The 17,582-nt window shown below is 40.6% G+C and overlaps 1 protein-coding gene across 3 annotated transcripts in view; it reads left to right on the top strand.

Moving 5' to 3' along the window:
• cog1 (component of oligomeric golgi complex 1) overlaps nt 1–17,582 on the top strand; it is a 63,049-nt gene that overhangs the window by 8,808 nt on the left and 36,659 nt on the right. For all 3 annotated transcript variants that reach the window (XM_061750039.1, XM_061750038.1, XM_061750040.1), the window contains exons 4-11: nt 2,596–2,772; nt 5,089–5,245; nt 8,405–8,615; nt 8,745–9,081; nt 12,953–13,407; nt 13,871–14,017; nt 17,152–17,310; nt 17,400–17,524. In XM_061750039.1, coding sequence (XP_061606023.1) covers nt 2,596–2,772; nt 5,089–5,245; nt 8,405–8,615; nt 8,745–9,081; nt 12,953–13,407; nt 13,871–14,017; nt 17,152–17,310; nt 17,400–17,524 — 1,768 coding nt within the window. The remainder of the gene's footprint in view (nt 1–2,595; nt 2,773–5,088; nt 5,246–8,404; nt 8,616–8,744; nt 9,082–12,952; nt 13,408–13,870; nt 14,018–17,151; nt 17,311–17,399; nt 17,525–17,582) is intronic.

Genomic DNA, 17,582 nt, shown 5'->3' with positions numbered 1-17,582 from the left:
CATTCTTGCTTGATGTACAGCTTCAGCTTTACTACACTGCAACAGTCCGGCGTCTCCGTTGTCGTATTTTACGCTTCATAATGCGCCACACATTTTCAATGGGAGACAGGTCTGGGCTGCAGGCAGGCCAATCTAGTAACCCGCACTCTTTTACTACGAAGCCACGCTGTTGTAACACGTGCAGAATGTGGTTTGGCATTGTCCTGCTGAAACAAGCAGGGGCGTCCATGGTAAAGACGTTGCTTAGATGGCAGCATATGTTTCTCCAAAACCTGTATGTACCTTTCAGCATTAATGGTGCCTTCACAGATGTGTAAGTTACCCATACGATTGGCATTAACACAGCCCCATACCATCATAAATGCTGGCTTTTGAACTTTGCGTCCATAACAGTCTGGCTGGTTCTTTTCCTCTTTGGCCCGGAGGACACTGCGTCCACAATTTCCAAAAACAATTTGAAATGTGGACTCTTTGGACCACAGAACATTTTTCCACTTTGCATGAGTCCATCTTGGATGAGCTCGGGCCCAAAGAAGCCGGCGGCGTTTCTGGGTGTTGTTGATAAATGGCTTTTGCTTTGCATAGTAGAGTTTCAAGTTGCACTTACGGGTGTAGCGCCGAACTGTATTTACTGACATTGGTTTTCTGAAGTGTTCCTGAGCCCATGTGGTGATATCCATTACACAATGATGTCGGTTTTTGATTCAGTGCCGCCTGAGGGATCGAAGGTCACGTGCATTCAATGTTGGTTTTTGGCCTTGCCGCTTACATGCAGTGATTTCTCCAGATTCTCTGAACCTTTTGATGATGATATGGATCGTAGATGATGAAAGCCCTAAATTCTTTGCAATTGTACGTTCAGGAACATTGTCCTTAAACTGTTCGACTGTTTTCTCACGCACTTGTTCATAAAGAGGTGAACCTCGCCCCATCTTTGCTTGTGAATGACTGAGCAATTCAGGGAAGCTCCTTTAATACCCAAGCACGGCACCCACCTGTTCCCAATTAGTCTGTTCACATGTGGGATGTTCCAAACAGGTGTTTGATGAGCATTTCTCAACTTTCTCAGTCTTTTTTGCCACCTGTCCCAGCTTTTTTGGAACAATAAAGTTTATCAGTTTGTACTTTAAATATCTTGTCTTTGTAGTGTATTCAATTAAATATAGTTTGAACATGATTTGCAAATCATTGTATTCTGTTTTTATTTATGTTTAACACAACGTCCCAACTTCATTGGAATTGGGGTTGTAATTTCTGATCTTATTTGTTCTACTTCCTTTGTATGTATGGATTACTTGGGTCGTAAACAACATTTGGGGAAAATTTCAAGTCAATAGCACCTTTGGAAATATATTTTGTGAGAAAAATGGTGACGTGTTAAATACTTATTTCAGCCGCTGTATACCTCCTCATTGGAGGCTCCTTGTAGCGTGATCCGAAGAGAATTGAGATGCTCCCTAATATTGCGGCATACGAACAACTTCCAGGTCACGGTCAAAGCGAAGCATCGAGGAGCTCGAAACATTGCACTTAACAGAAATTAGATCCACCCCATGGATGTAGTGAAGGAAATAATTATATGCTACCTCACTGATTTTGTAATTTTACCCACTGACAAAGACATGAACGGTCTGTAATTTTAATGGTAGGTGTATTTTAACAAGGACAGACAGAATATCAAAAAGAAAATTGAGGAAGTAACATAAAACATCCATCCATCCATTTTCTGAACCGCTTCTCCTCAGCGGCCAACGTGCCGCCCTAACATAAAACAAAAGATAGTCGAACAGTTTAAGGACAATGTTCCTCAACGTACAATTGCAAGGAATTTAGGGATTTCATCCTCTACGGTCCATAATATCATCAAAATGTTCAGAGAATCTGGAGAAATCGCTGCATGTAAGCGGCAAGGCCGAAAACCAACATGGGGCTGTGTTGGTGCCAATGGCATGGGTAACTTACACATCTGTGAAGGCACCATTGTTGAAAGGTACATACATGTTTTGGAGAAACCTATGCTGCTATCCAAGCAACGTCTTCTTCATGGACGCCCCTGCTTATTGCAGCAAGACAATGCCAAACCACATTCTGCACGTGTTACAACAGCGTGGCTTGGTAGTAAAAGAGTGTGGGTACTAGACTGGTCTGCCTGCAGTCCAGACCTGTCTTCCATTGAAAGTGTATGGCGCATTATGAAGCGTAAAATACAACAACGGAGACCCCGGACTGTTGAACAGCTGAAGCTGTACATCAAACAAGAATGGGAAAGAATTCCACCTACAAAGCTTCAACAATTAGTGTCCTCAGTTCCCAAACATTTATTGAATGTTGTTAAAAGAAAATGTGATGTAACACAGTGGTAAACATGACCGTGTCCCAGCTTTTTTGGAACATGTTGCAGCCATAAAATTCTAAGTTAATGATTACTTGCTAAAACAATACTTTATCAGTTTGAACATTAAATATTTTCTTTGTAGTGTATTCAACTAAATATAGGTTGAACATGATTTGCAAATCATTGTATTCTGTTTTTATTTGTTTAACTCAACGTCCTAACTTCATTGGAATTGGGGTTGTACTAACACTTTTTTTCAGGTGCAGGTATCAAGGCCCAAGTGTGTAGCCTTGTGGAATTGCTGGTGACCACGTTGTTTCAAGCCTATGCTGTTTTCTATATGCACCCTGAGGGGGGGCCCAGGCCAGGTGAAGCAACCCTCAGCTGTGGCCTACTGTTTTCCATCCTGGAAAAGGTCACCTCCTCTGCACCTGCAGGTACATATCAGTGATGTCCTTGAAGTCTACGATGATAAGTTAAGTATTACATCTAGGGTTAGGGTATCTAATGAAAACTTACAGTATAGCACATAAAAAAGTAGCAATGATAAACTGTTTATTAAAGCAACAATTTTCAGAAAAAACACATACCACACTGGTATAAAACACGAGAAACATAAATCTATACACTCCTGCAAAAGTATTTGAACAGTGAGGCCAATTCCTTTATTTTTGCTGTTGACTTGTAAAAATATTTGGATTTGCCATCAAAAGACTCATAAGAGACAAGTGGTATACTTTTCAGCTTTTATTTCCAGGTACATTAGTTATCTGCATCACAACTTAAATGACCAATTTCTTTGGATGGTGATTATATCCAGGAAAGTAAATACCTTCCATCCATCCATTTTCCGTTCCGCTTATCCTCACTGGAGCCTATTCCCGCTGAGAGGCGGGGTACACCCTGAGGTGATCGCCAGCCAATCTCAGGGCACATATAAACAAACAACACGCATTCACACCTCCGCACAATTTAGAGTTTTTAATTAACCTACCATGGGATGTAGGAGGAAACCGGAGTACCCGGAGAAAACCTACGCGGGCACAAGTAGAACATGCAAACTCCACAAAGACGAAGCCTGATTTGAACCCAGGCCCTAAGAACTATGAGGCAGATGTGCGAACCAGTCCACCACCATTCCGCAGTAAATACCAGAGGCTGTTAATATTACCAAATTCTGGCTAATTTACAGTAGATAGAGTCCCCTCTAAAAGTAATTGAACGGCAAGATCAAATCCTTTGTGTTTGTTGTATACTGAAGACATTTGGGCGTCAGATCAAAAGATGAATATGAGACAAAAGTTCAGAATTACAGCTTTTATTTCATGGTATTTACATCTATATGTGTAAAATAACTCAGGACAGAGCACCTTTTGTTTGAAGCCACCCACTTTTCAAGTGAGCAGAAGTATTGGTACAGACATTATTAAATGAACAAAGTGACTAACATTGAATATTTGGTGGCATAACCCTGACTTCAATAACTGCATCAAGCCTGCGACCCATTGACTTCACCAGACTGTTGCATTCTTCATTTGAAATGCTTTTCCAGGCCTTTACTGCAGCCTCTTTCAGTTTTTGTTAGTTTCTGGGGGTTTCTCCCTTCAGTCTTCCGCTTCAGGAAGTAAAATGCATGCTCTATTGGGTTAAGGTCCGGTGATTGACTTGGCCATTCTAAGACCTTCCTCCTTTCCCTCTGATGAAGTTGAGAACACAGTGCTTTTCGGGACCTTCAATACTGCTGAAATTCTTTTGTATCCTTACCCAGATTTGTGCCTTGACACAATCCGGTCTCAGAGGTCTGCAGACAATTCCTTAGACTTCATTGCTTGGTTTCTGCTCTGATATGCACTGCCAACGATGAGACCTTATATAGACAAATGTGTGCCATTTCAGATAAAATTAAATCAATTTACCACAGGTGGACTCCGTAGATATTGTAGAAGCATCTCAAGTATGATCAGTGGAAATCAGATGCATCTGAGCTTAAGTTTGAGTGTCATAGCAAAGGGTGTGAATACTTATGTACCCATTATGTTTGAATGTTTAAATGTTTTTATACATTTACACAAATTTCTGAAAATGTGTTTTTACTTCGGCATTATGGGATATTTTATGTATTTTTATTTTATTTTTTATTGTTTTGAAGAAAACTATAGTCCACATAATCTTTAGCATGTCCGTAACAGCAAAATGTGGAAAGTGTGAAGGGGTGTGAATACTTTTTGGTGGCACTGTATGTAAAAAATGCGACCAAGATAAATAATTTTGAAACTTTTGCCACCATCATTATTTCAGTTTTTTATTTTGACTTAACTTTCCAAAATATTATTTCTCTCCCCCCCCCCCATTTGTGTTGTAGTTTTTAAATGATTTACTATGCTTATTTTTTTTATATCACAAAAACCTAGCATTTGAACAGTTGGAATCACTGTCACACTCACACATTTTCCTTGTTTAATTTATTTTATTTTTATTTCTACTAGGTTCTCGGTTGGATATTTTGATCCAATTTCATGATTTTTTTAAGGACTGAGCAGTGGTACGGAAAGAATGTAAAATCTTGCCAGGCAGCAATGTAACGATTCATCCTGTGGAGAAAAAGAAACCCACATTTGAAGGAGCCTTTGAATTGTGACAGTCATCACACTGAGTTTGGATGTCACCTGCCTTCAAATGCAGCTGCTGATTGATGAAACCCTGAATTGGGCCACAACTATAGTCCCTCCCCTCAATTCTGTCTCTCTTCTCAGCTAAACGCAAGCACGTGCTTCAGGAAGACACAAGTACAGGCAGCTGGTTCAAGTACCTGCCCTCCTCCGTCACAGAGTTCCAGCCTACACTTCGTACCCTGGCACAGCCAATCCAGAGAGAGCAGCTGCGGGACACTTTACAACAGTGGATTGATACGTAAGCGTTTAAACAATATGTTACGACAAAAAAATAAGCAATAAGAAACCCTCAAATAACAAATAGTTTACAACATAAATTAGTACACCCCAGCAGATTTCTTAGAAAAATATTTTGCTTTTCTTTCTGTTTCTCTCCTTTCCATAGTCGTACTACAAAATACTCTCACAAAAGTGGGTGACTGATTTGCGAATGCGATTTGTGCAAACTCATTTTCTTCCCGAACAAATATATTTAATGTTAAATAAAGGCTAGATTTTTAAGATTCATTATTCAAGAGGCTTTACTAATTTATGTTGAGCATTTTAGTTCACTGTTATGCCAACAAACAGCAACATGTACAGTGGGAGGAAAAAGTATGTGAACCCATTGGAATTTCTTACATTTCTGCATAAATTGGTCATAAAATGTTCACCTAAATCACAGGAATAAACTCTTGTCTGCTGACACTCATACCACACAAACCATTACAGTGCCGTGGCCCCCTTCTCGAATTCTTATATTTTTGCATAGTTTTCCCATTTTAATGTTTAAGGTCATCAAACAAATGTAAATATCAGGCAAATATAAACCAAGTGAACTTTCATATATGGTTAATTTTCAATGATCACACCCAAGCCTTATTAGTTCCAGACCTGTTCAATCAAGAAATACCTTAACAGAATCCGTTCCGACAAAATCAAAGACTGACAAAAGATCAAAAAAAGAGACAACAAAATGACACGATCCAAAGAAATTACAGAACAGTCGAGAAACAAAGTAATTGACATTTATCAGTCTGGAAGGGGTAGTGCTGGGCATCGTTTGAATTTGAGTGATTCTGATCCCAAACGATTCTCGATTCCGATTATTTTAGGGGGCTGGGTCAGAAAAGTTTGCATGGTTTAAATAAACGGTGTACAAATTAGGAACATCCATATTCTTAGCATCCTGCAGCATAAACTAAAATGAACATTTGACTCTGGGTTCTTTATAACCAGTATCATTATCAAACCTATGAACTGAAAGGCAATGTGTGAAGGAACTAACCCAATTGACTTAATATTCATTAATTATTGTTTCAGGTAAAAGTTAAATTTAGCATTGTTAAAATAGTTATTTGCGACTGTTTTATCACGTGAAATGGGTTATATGTGCAACTTTTAACTTGACGTCCTGTTTTAAGCATGTAGCCTTTTATTTTGAAGGGTCCACACCGGAACTCAGCATTTTGGTACAAAAAATAATGTCACATGACACCGCTAAAAATGAAACTAAAATGAAACGAGTAATGAATGGAACCGAATGCTCTATAAAATGTTGATTCCTTGACCTACCCACCAATGAGACACAAGGTTAGTGTTTCTGATACAGTGAGACAACAGGGAAGGGTTGAGAAAAGCCATTTCTAAAGCTTCAGGATTCCAGTGAACAATAGGGAGAGTCATTATCCTGACATGGAGAAAACATGGAACAGTGGTGAACCTTCCCAGGTGTGGCCGGTCTACAAAGACTGGGCAAAAATAGTATCCATGGCAGAGTTCCAAGGCGACAACCACTGCTGACCAAAAAGAACATAAAGGCTCGTCTTACTTTTGCAAAAAAAATATCTGAATGATTCCTAAGACTTTTGGGGGAATATTATACGGACTGACGAGATGAACGGTCAGCTTTTTGGAAGGTGTGTGTCTCGTTAAATCTTGCATCATTTCAGAAAAAGAACATCATACCAACAGTCGAACATGGTGGTGGTAGTATGAGGGTCTTGGGCTGCTTTGCTTCTTCAGCACCTGGGCAACTTACTGAGATTGAAACCATGAAAATCTTTCAGAATGTTCAGCCATCAGTTTGTGACCTCAAGCCAAAGCGCACATGGGTTCTGCAGCAGGATAACGACCCGAAACACACCAACAAGTCAACTTCTGAAGGGCTTAAAAAAACAGACTTGAATTTGATTGAAATCCAGTGGCGTGGCCTTTAAAAGAGACTGTTCATGCCGAAAACCCTCCAAGGAAGATGTGAAAGACTCATTGCCAGTTATAGAAAACGCCTGATTTCAGTTGTTGCTGCTGAGGAGTCATTAGATTTAGGGGGACATTACTTTTTCACACAGGGCCAGGTAACTATGAATATTTTTTTTTTCCTTAATAAATTAAATCACCATGTAAAAATAGCGTTATAATTTCTCTTGGGTTATATTTGTCCATTTACATTTGTCTGATGATCCTAAACATTAAAGTGGGGGAACTATGCAAAAATATAAGAAATTGAGAAGGGGCCAATACTTAACGGCACTGTACGTGTTTTCATATTTTTATAGAGCATGGACGGACGAAAAAGTTAAGTGAACGCTTTGATTTAATAAACATTTCCTGTAGTTGCAGGTCAGACATGCACAACGGTCAGATTAATTTTGGACCATTCCTCTTTACAAAACTGTTTTAGTTCAGCAAGATTCCTGGGATGTCTGGTGTGAATAACTCTCTTCAGCTCATGCCACAGCAACTCAATCGGTTTGAAGTCAGGACTTTGACCGGGCCACTGCAGAACGCATTTTCTTAAGTCATTCTGTTGGTGATTTGCTTCTGTATTTTGGATTCTTGTCCTTTTGCAACACCAGTTCTCTGTTGCGCTTCAACTATTGGAAAGATGGCCTCCAGTTCTTCTGCAAAAATTCCTGATAAAGTTGTGAATTCATTTTTCCCTTGATAATAGCAAGCTGTCCAGGCCCTGAAGTAGCAAGCACGCCCATAACATGATGCTCCCTTCACCATACTTCAAAGTTGGTATAAGGTTTTTATGTTGGTGTGCTGTGTCATTTTTCCTCCACACATGATCGTGTGTTCCTCTCAAACAATTCAATTCAAATGCACGGAATATATGGCCAGTCGTGCTGCTGAACATCCAAGTGCTCTTCAGCAAACTTCAAACAGCAATGTTTTTTTTCAGACGGCAGCAGGTTCCTCCTTTGTGTTCTCCCATGAACCCAATTCTTGTCGAATGTTTTATGTACGGTAGATTTTTAAACAGAGATGTTGACATGTGCCAGTGATTTGTGCAAGTCTTCAGCTGACACTATGGTTCTATTTATTTATTTTAAATCAATGAGCATTCTGTGCTGAAGGTTTAGCAAAAATCTAGATTGGTAATCTGTGCCATCCTAACACCACTTGCTTTCAGATGCAAGGAGGACATCTGCCATGGTGTAGGTAGCCTTCTGGTCTATGTGAAGAGCCTGAAAGGACTGGCAGCCATTAGAGACGCTGTTTGGGACCTCCTCTCCGCCGACTCCATCAATCAGCACTGGAACACAGTGTGTCAGCGGCTGCTCGAGCGCCGCCTGACCATCTGGGATGACTTCCTGCAACAGCTCTTCCTTCAGCGCTTACAGGTTAGAGTTCATAATAATAATAAAAGTATCAGAAAGGAAATTGGTCTCATGAAAGACCAAAATGGCTGAATGTCTAATTGCATTGAATGTATTTATTGAATCTGCATTACCCTTTTACTGGTCCACAAGGCTATCACCAAAGAAGAAACTGAAACCATCTCAATGAGTTTGGTGCAGCTCCTCACCTCTGCTGTGAGAGATTTTGAGGGACAGACCGCCAATAGCCGGGCGGCCCAGTATGAAGAAGACGTGTCTTCCTATTTGTGGTCAGAGTCTCCAGGGGACCTGTTGGGTGATGCAGGTTGGGTCACTGTGGCCCAGAGAAGGCAGCAAGCGCAAAGAAGTGGTCTAGCCATGAAGACCCAGGCGCTGACACCTTGCGTTCAAAACTTTTGCTCTTCCATGGACGCCAAGCTGAAAGCACGGCTCGATGACCTCCAGCACTACCTTCCTTCCCGGGATGCAGGTTGGTGTGGTTTAAAATCAGTCTTTATATTTTAGACACTTGTCATTTTTATTTTTATACACATAATCCCGCAAGGCGAAATTACATTTAACTCTGCTGTATATGCAGTCCCCTCCAAAAATATTGGAACGGCAAGATCTATTCCTTTGTTGTATACTGAAGACGTTTGGGTTTCAGATCAAAAGATGAATATGAGACATCCATCCATCCATTTTTCTGAGCCGCTTCTCCTCACTAGGGTCGCGGGCGTGCTGGAGCCTATCCCAGCTGTCATCGGGCAGGAGGCGGGGTACACCCTGAACTGGTTGCCAGCCAATCGCAGGGCACATACAAACAAACAACCATCCGCACTCACATTCACACCTACGGGCAATTTAGAGTCTCCAATTAATGCATGTTTTTGGGATGTGGGAGGAAACCGGAGTGCCCGGAGAAAACCCACGCAGGCACGGGGAGAACATGCAAACTCCACACAGGCGGGGCCGGGGATTGAACCCGGGTCCTCAGAACTGTGAGGCTGACGCTCTAACCAGTCAGCCGCCAAATGTTATTCACTTTAAGTTAATTTAATCATGTCTGTTCCAATACCGCTCATTTGAAAAGTGGGTGGCTTCAAACAAAAGATGCTCTGTCCTGAGTTGTTTAACACACCTAGATGTAAATACCATGAAATGAAAGCTGGAATTCTGAACTAATGTCTCATATTCATCTTTTGAGCTGAAACCCAAATGTCTTCAGTATACAACAAAAACAAAAAAATTGACCTTGTCGTTCCAATGCTTTTGGAGGGGACTATTTGTGTTGCACACCACGTAGAGAAGCAGACCTCACACATGCCGCAATACAATCCTTCCATCAAATGGGTGCCGCCCACTGATGCTTAGGAATGGATTAAATACACAGAAAGCATTTCACTGGAGTACACCGGAAATACGGTAGTTGTAATCTCTGTAAAAATTAAAGTAAAACATACCGGTAGTCAAAAATCAAATTTATAGATGATAGTTTTTACACATTTCATGGCAGCAGGGTGGTCAAGTGCAGTAGTGTCAAGTCCTACGGGCCAGAACTGAACGGTCCATTCCGGCCTGTGGGGATAGAGAACACATTTACTGATACTTTTCAATAAAAGTACAGTGGTGCCTCGAGATACAAGTAACCGGACTTACGACTTTTTCGAGCTACGAACCGTCAATTGGCTGAGTTTTTGCTTTGACTTGCGAGAATCAATGCTGTATGGCGGCTGGAGGCTCCACACACTTAACAAGCAGCACATTGGCTCATATATTTATACATATACATATACAGGCTTCAAGTTTTACATTGCTTCACATTCTCTTCTGTTATGTTTTTATGACTATCGTTTGAAATATACTGCTGCTTGTCCTTTTTAAAAAATGGTGGTGTTTTTGGGGGACTGGAACAGATTATTGCATTTCCATTCATTTTAATGGGGAAATGTTTCAAGATAAGAGCATGGTTGCAACAAATTAAATTTTGTATCTTTCAATATTGTCCACTGTAGGGCGCACTGACTTAAATGACCACTTACAAGACATTCTGAAATTGGCTGCTACTCGTGGTTTGACACCTGATATTGATGCACTTGTGAAGGATAAAAGATGAAATGTTTTAGAAGCAGAGTAAGCCTACTTATATAATGCGGGGCCACCTTTGCACTGTGAAGAATAGTTATGTTAAAATGAATACTTTCTGTAGAAATATTTCAAGACACTGAATACTTTAAAATTTCAGTCAACAGCTTCAATTCAAAATAGGTTTGTTTGATGGAACCTTTTTGTTTTCATGCACTGCCCAAAATGTATTTTTTTTGTATACTGTACATTTACAAGGCAAGCAGATAACCGCATGATTTTTTCTGTATAGTTTACACTTTATTTTGTATGGTGTGATGAGTCAGTTGTCAAGATTTACAGATGGATGAAGAAATGTGTGTCAATATAGAGCTTAACAGAGTTGTTTTATAAACGGTACATACAGTGGGTACGGAAAGTATTCAGACACCCTTAAATTTTTCAGTCTTTGTGATATTGCAGCCATTTGCTAAAATAATTTTTCATTTTTTTCCCTCATTAATGTACACACAGCAAGCCATATTGACAGGAAAAAAAACGGAATAGTTGAAATTTTTGCAGATTTATCAAAAAGAAAAACTGAAATATCACATAGCCATAAGTATTCAGACCCTTTGCTGGGACACTCATGTATTTAACTCGGTGTAGTCCAATTATTCTGATCATCGTTGATCACCTTCATTAGAGTCCAGCTGTGTTTGATTATACTGATTGGACTTGATTAGGAAAACCACACACCTGTCTATATCAGACCTTACAGCTCACAGTGCATGTCAGAGCAAATGAGAATCATGAGGTCAAAGGAATTGCCTGAAGAGCTCAGAGACAGAACTGTGGCAAGGCACAGATCTAGCCAAGGTTACAAATATTTTCCTGCTGCACTTAAGGTTCCTAAGAGCACAGTGGCCTCCATAATCCTTAAATGGAAGACGTTTGGGACGACCAGAACCCTTCCTAGAGCTGGCCGTCCAGCCAAACTGAGCAATCGGTGGAGAAGCGCCTTGGTGAGAGCGGTAAAGAACAACCCAAAGATCACTGTGGCTGAGCTCCAGAGATGCAGTCGGGATGGGAGAAAGTTCTAGAAAGTGAACCTGCAGCCCTCCACCAGTCGGGGCTTTATGACAGCGTGGCCCGATGGAAGCCTCTGCTCAGTGCAAGACACATGAAAGCCTGCATGGAGTTTGCGAAATTAAAAAAAAAAAAAAAAAAAAAAAAAAAAACACCCGAAAAACTCCAAGATGGTGAGAAATAAGATTCTCTGGTCTGATGAGACCAAGATAGAACTTTTTGGCCTTAAATCTAAGCGTTATATGTGGAGAAAACCAGGCACTGCTATCCAATACAGTCCCAACATTGAAGCATGGCGGTGGCAGCATCATGCTGTGGGGGTGTTTTTCAGCTGCAGGGACAGGACGACTGGTTGCAATTGAAGGAAAGATGAATGCGGCCAAGTACAGGGATATCCTGGACGAAAACCTTCTCCGGAGTGCTCAGGACCTCAGACTGGGCCGAAGGTTCACCTTCCAACAAGACAATGACCCTAAGCACACAGCTAAAATAACGGAGTGGCTTCAGAACAACTCCATGACTTGAATGGCCCAGCCAGAGCCCTGACTTAAACCCAATTGAGCATCTCTGGAGAGACTTTAAAATGGCTGTCCACCAACGTTCACCATCCAACCTGACAGAACTGGAGAGGATCTGCAAAGAAGAATGGCAGAGGATCCCCAAATCCAGGTGTGAAAAACGTGTTGCATCATTCCCAAAAAGCCTCATCGTTGTAATACTGACCAAAGGGTATGAATACTTATGGCTGTGCGATATTTCAGTTTTTGTGTTTTAATAAATCTGCAAAAATTCAACAAGTCTGTTATTTTTCTGTCAATATGGGGTGCTGTGTGTACATTAATGAGGAAAAAAATTAACAAATGATTTTAGCAAATGGCTGCAATATAACAAAGAGTTAAAAATCTAAGGGGGTCTGAATACTTTCCTTATCCACTGTGTATAGAGCCACTTTAATCTCTAAATTGCACATGTAAATGAAAAACGGATTCATAATACTGTTGAAATTGCAAATCATTGTTGTTAAGAAATTTCTGATATGACTTACGACAACATTTGATAATCGGATAATCAATACATTTTTGTAGAAATTTTGCAAAAATGTCCCATCCCGTTGCAACCAAGTCTCGGGACAAGCATATAATTTCTCCTTTGTATTCCCATCCACAGTGACCATTGTCGCGCTTTATTCTTCACTTTGTTCTCTATAGGCTCTGACTCCATATCAGTTTCAATGCCATCATTAGGACCTACTGAAGGTTCATCAGCATCCTCCTTCAACCGCTTCACAGACACGCCGGCCGTGGAGGAGTCTTTACGAGAAGGCTCCCTAGCCTGCGTTCACCACATTCTCTCTGCCATCCGTTCCGAATTAGCTACAACTTCACCAGATCCCAGCCCAGCCAGCCTGAGTTCCGTCCTTTTCATGGCAAGGCTGTGTCAGTCCATGGGGGAACTGTGTCCCAATCTGAAACACTGCATTTTGGGACAACAGCGAGAGTGCGAGGCCATGGCCAAAGTCACCCCGAGGCAAAGCAAGAAGTTGGGCAGAGCAAAGGTGGCCACACAGGTCAGTGCTGCTCAGGCCAAGTGGGCAGAACTGAAGGAGGAGCTTCACAAGTGCAGTATGGAGGCCTATCGCATCTGGAGCTCCGCTCTCTCAAAGGTCAGCCCATATAAAACAATTATATTTTACAGATCGATGTGATTTTTGCATATCTAGCTCTACCTCAATTACAACTCCAATTCCAATGAAGTTGGGACGTTGTGTTAAACATAAATAAAAACATAATACAATGATTTGCAAATCATATTCAACCTATATTTAATTCAATACAATACAAAGACAAGATATTTAATGGTCAAACTGCTAAACTTTATTTCTTTTAGCAAATAATCATGAACTTAGAATTTTATGGCTCGTTCCAAAAAAGCTGGGACAGGGTCATGTTCACCAAATTACCATGTCAACCAAATTACTATTGTTGTGACTACATTGTCACATAAGCTGAAGAAAATCTTTGTTTTAACTTTTATAGTTGAGAATTTTTAAACTTTTCATAGCTTGTCAATGTTGTGTGTGTGAAATTGTGAAATTGGGATTTGAATGCTATCCTGTGACATTTCAGAGGTTGCTGGAGGAGTTTGGAACAGCTCTTCATGCAGATTCTGCTGGTGCCATCTTGACAAATGCAACAAACTGGGAAGAACTTGAGATCCAAGAAGAGGCCGAGTCGGGGAGCAGTGTTATATCCAAAATTCGTCTTCCTGTCCAGGTTGGCCATTCAGTTTGCTTTCAATTAATTTGAAATCCATTGAAAACAATGAAAGGACCTATAGCAGAGGTCACGAAATATCGGACCGGCGTCTGGGTCCGGCCACAGAAGCAGTCCCATATGGACCCACACCATAGCCAAAAAAGAGAGGTTATGATTCAGGATTTACAGGGTGCTTATATTTCCAGCCGCGCAACATTTCAGGCTTTACGGTAGTGACGAACCATACCGACCAATCACATGCAAGTTCAGCCACTCCTTCAGCCAATCAAATCTTCATCTCAGACCATAATCGCCACAATCACTGACAGTACGCAGGAGAAATGAGGAGAAATGTAGCAGGAAAGAGAGACAGACTTTAGCGTGGAATTTGACTAAAAGACAGAGAGATCAGAAAAAGACTGATAAAGCAAGATAACATTTGGAACGAATGTCGCTTTAAATAGAAAGGCATGAGTCATTTTTCGTCTTCTGGGAAGTTCCCACTGGGAGCACTTACTATACGTGCATATACACAGCTGAAATAAGCATTTAACACGACACAATTTTTCTCACTAAATATATTTCCAAAGGTGCTCTTGACATGAAAATTTCACCAGATGTTGGGAACAACCCAAGTAAGCTCAGAAATTAAGTTGTCTAATAATGTGAAATAACACAGGGAAAAAGTATTGAACACGCCAACTGGTATTTTAATACTTTGTACAAAAGCCTTTGTTTGCAAAGACAGGTTCAAGACACCTCCTGTATGGCGAAACTAGTCTCATGCATTGCGCTGGTGTGATTTTGGCCAATTCCTCCACACAAGCAGTCTTCAAATCTTGAAGGTTCTGTGGGCTTCTTTTATGGACCTTAGTTTAAGTTCTTTCCATAAATCTTTGATAGGATTCAAGTCTGGTGAATCGCTGGGCCATTCTAGCAGCTTTATTTTTTTCTTTGAAACCAATTGAAAGTTTCCTTGGCAGTATGTTTTGGATCATTATCCCAATGAAATGTCCCCCCTAGTTTCATTTTCATCCTCCTCGTAGATGGATTTTGGTCAAGAATGTCTGGGTAGATTGGCACATTCATCCTTCCTTCAATAATGTGAATTTTACCAGTACCATTTGCTGAAAAGCAGCTCCACATCATCATGTTCTCACTTTTGAACTTTACTGGTGTTTTTAGGGTGACAGGCAGTGCCATTTCTCCTCCAAATGTGGTGTGCATTATGGCATCGAAAGACTTCAATTTTGCTCTAATCAGACCAGACTATATTCTCCCAGTGTTTAACTGGCTTGTTAAAATGTTGTTCAGCGAACTTTAAACGAACTTTGACATGATTTTTTTTCAGCAATAGTGCCAAAGGTTCCCAATGGTGCTATTGACCTAAAAGTTTTAGCAGGTATTGGGAACAACACAAGTAATCCATACATACAAAGAAAGTAGAACAAATAAGATCAGAAATTAAGTTGTGTAAAAATGTGAAATGACACCGGGAAAAAGGATTGGCTACATGAAGAAAGGGAAGTGCAGAAAGGCATGGAAAGCCAAGACAACACGTAAAATCAATGCAACTGAACGTTCGAGTGAGCACAGTTGGGGCCATAATACTTAAGTGGAAACTCAATCATGCCACCATAAATTTGCCTCGATCAGGTGCTCCTTGCAAGATTTCTGACAGAGGAGTGCAAAGAATAATCAGAAGAGTTGTCCAAGAGCAAAGGGCCACCTGAGCTGGATTTAGCAGGTACTGTTGTCAAAAGGAAAACTGTGAATAATGCACTCTGCCGCCATGACCTTTATGCTTGCTCACCATGCAAGACCCCATTGCTGAAAAAAAAAATGCATGTCAAAGCTCGTTTAAAGTTTGCTGTACAACATTTGGACAAGCCAGTTAAAGTGGTATTGCACATCACCCTAAAAACACCATACCAACAGTGAAGTTCGGCGGTGGGAACATGATGGTGTGGGGCTGCTTTTCAGTAAATGATAATAAATTGAAATTTTCACTCTTTGTTATTAAAAAAGAAAAAGTGAGCTATCACACAGACATAAGTATTCAGACCCTTGGCTCAGTATTTAGTAGAAACACCCTTTTGAGCTAATACAGCCATAAGTCTTTTTGGGAATGATGCAACAAGTTTTTCCACACCTGGATCTGGGGATTATCTGCCATTCCTCCTTGCAGATACTCTCCGGTTTTGTCAGGTTGGATGGTGAAAGTTGGTGGACAGCCGTTTTAACGTCTCTCCAGAGATGCTCAATTGGGTTTAAGTCAGGGCTCTGGCTGGGCCATTCCAGAACAGTCACAGAGTTGTTCTGAAGCCACTCTGTTATTTTAGCTGTGTGCTTCAGGTCATTATCTTTTTGGAAGGTGAATCTTCGGCCCAAAATGTAGGCTACACTTTTTTCATAACCTCTAGATGGCCGTGGCATATTAGAATGAAAGTGTACACCTTTCTCATAACCTCTAGTTGGCGGTGGCATATTGGAATTAAAGTGTACAGCTTTTCATAACCTCGAGATGGCGGCATACATTTATAAAAAAAAAAATTCCCTCTGGACCCACTTAACTCATGCGGCTTCCTTCTTTCTGAAACGAAGCATCGCAGTGATCGATTTTTAGCAAAACAAGCCTACTCAAATGTATCTAACCTCACTATTTTCACTCATTATTGTCTAATTAATTTGTCAACAATTACGCTACATAACTTGCTTCCTCAAAACGAGGAAATAGGCGGCGTTTTACACTTCTCAGACATTTCAATTCAAGTCAAGCTATTTTTACCACTTTAAATTGGTTAAAATTGTGTAAAAATAATAGTCCAAGTGGGGACAAACCAATAGTATGGATTTGTGACGAAAACAAGATCACATTCTGGGATAAGAAAATGTGCTTGGTTTTCTGTCGCTCACGTCAGCAGGCACACACAGCTTTTGACTGAAATGGACAGACCAAAATCTGATTTAAAAAAAAAAAAAAAAAAAAAATCAAATATGTCATCAGAAAATGCCTAAAATTGTTGATTTATTTTTTATTTTTTTTCTGCAGACATCGTTTTAAGTCCAGAACTATAGTATATGTGTTTGCAGTCTTAGATCCTTTTTCAAGTCAATGGAAGTTCTCACAGGAAGCTTTATACCTTTTGCAGCCATCTTTGTTTGTCCAGTCACTGCTTTTCCAGCTGTGTGTTGAAGTGAACAAGGTGGGTGGTCATGCTGTACCACAACCCACCCTGCAGGAGCTTCTGCAAGCCTGTTTGGATCAAGCCTTGCAGCATTACCACAGTCTCACTCAGCGAGCACCCAGGGTAACATTGCCACAAAGTTCTCAAAATGATGACGCTGGAATAAGAATCATAATTCAGTCATTCATAATTAAGTGTGTGTCTGCTTTCAGGAAGGTGCATTTCCAATGACTCAGAACAGAGCATTGCAGATGATTTTTGACCTTCGGTATCTTAACACCGCTTTGTCTGCCAAAATGGAAGAAGGCAAGAGCTGCAGATCCCATCAAGACCACAGGTAACATACTGTCGTAGAATAAATGTCAAAGGCAACATCTGTACACTGTGCAGAATGC

Source organism: Phyllopteryx taeniolatus, chromosome 16, assembly GCF_024500385.1.
Source record: "Phyllopteryx taeniolatus isolate TA_2022b chromosome 16, UOR_Ptae_1.2, whole genome shotgun sequence".
Lineage (NCBI taxonomy): Eukaryota > Metazoa > Chordata > Actinopteri > Syngnathiformes > Syngnathidae > Phyllopteryx > Phyllopteryx taeniolatus.
Note: the sequence above shows the minus strand (reverse complement) of the source record. Positions and strands in the feature narration are given on the sequence as shown.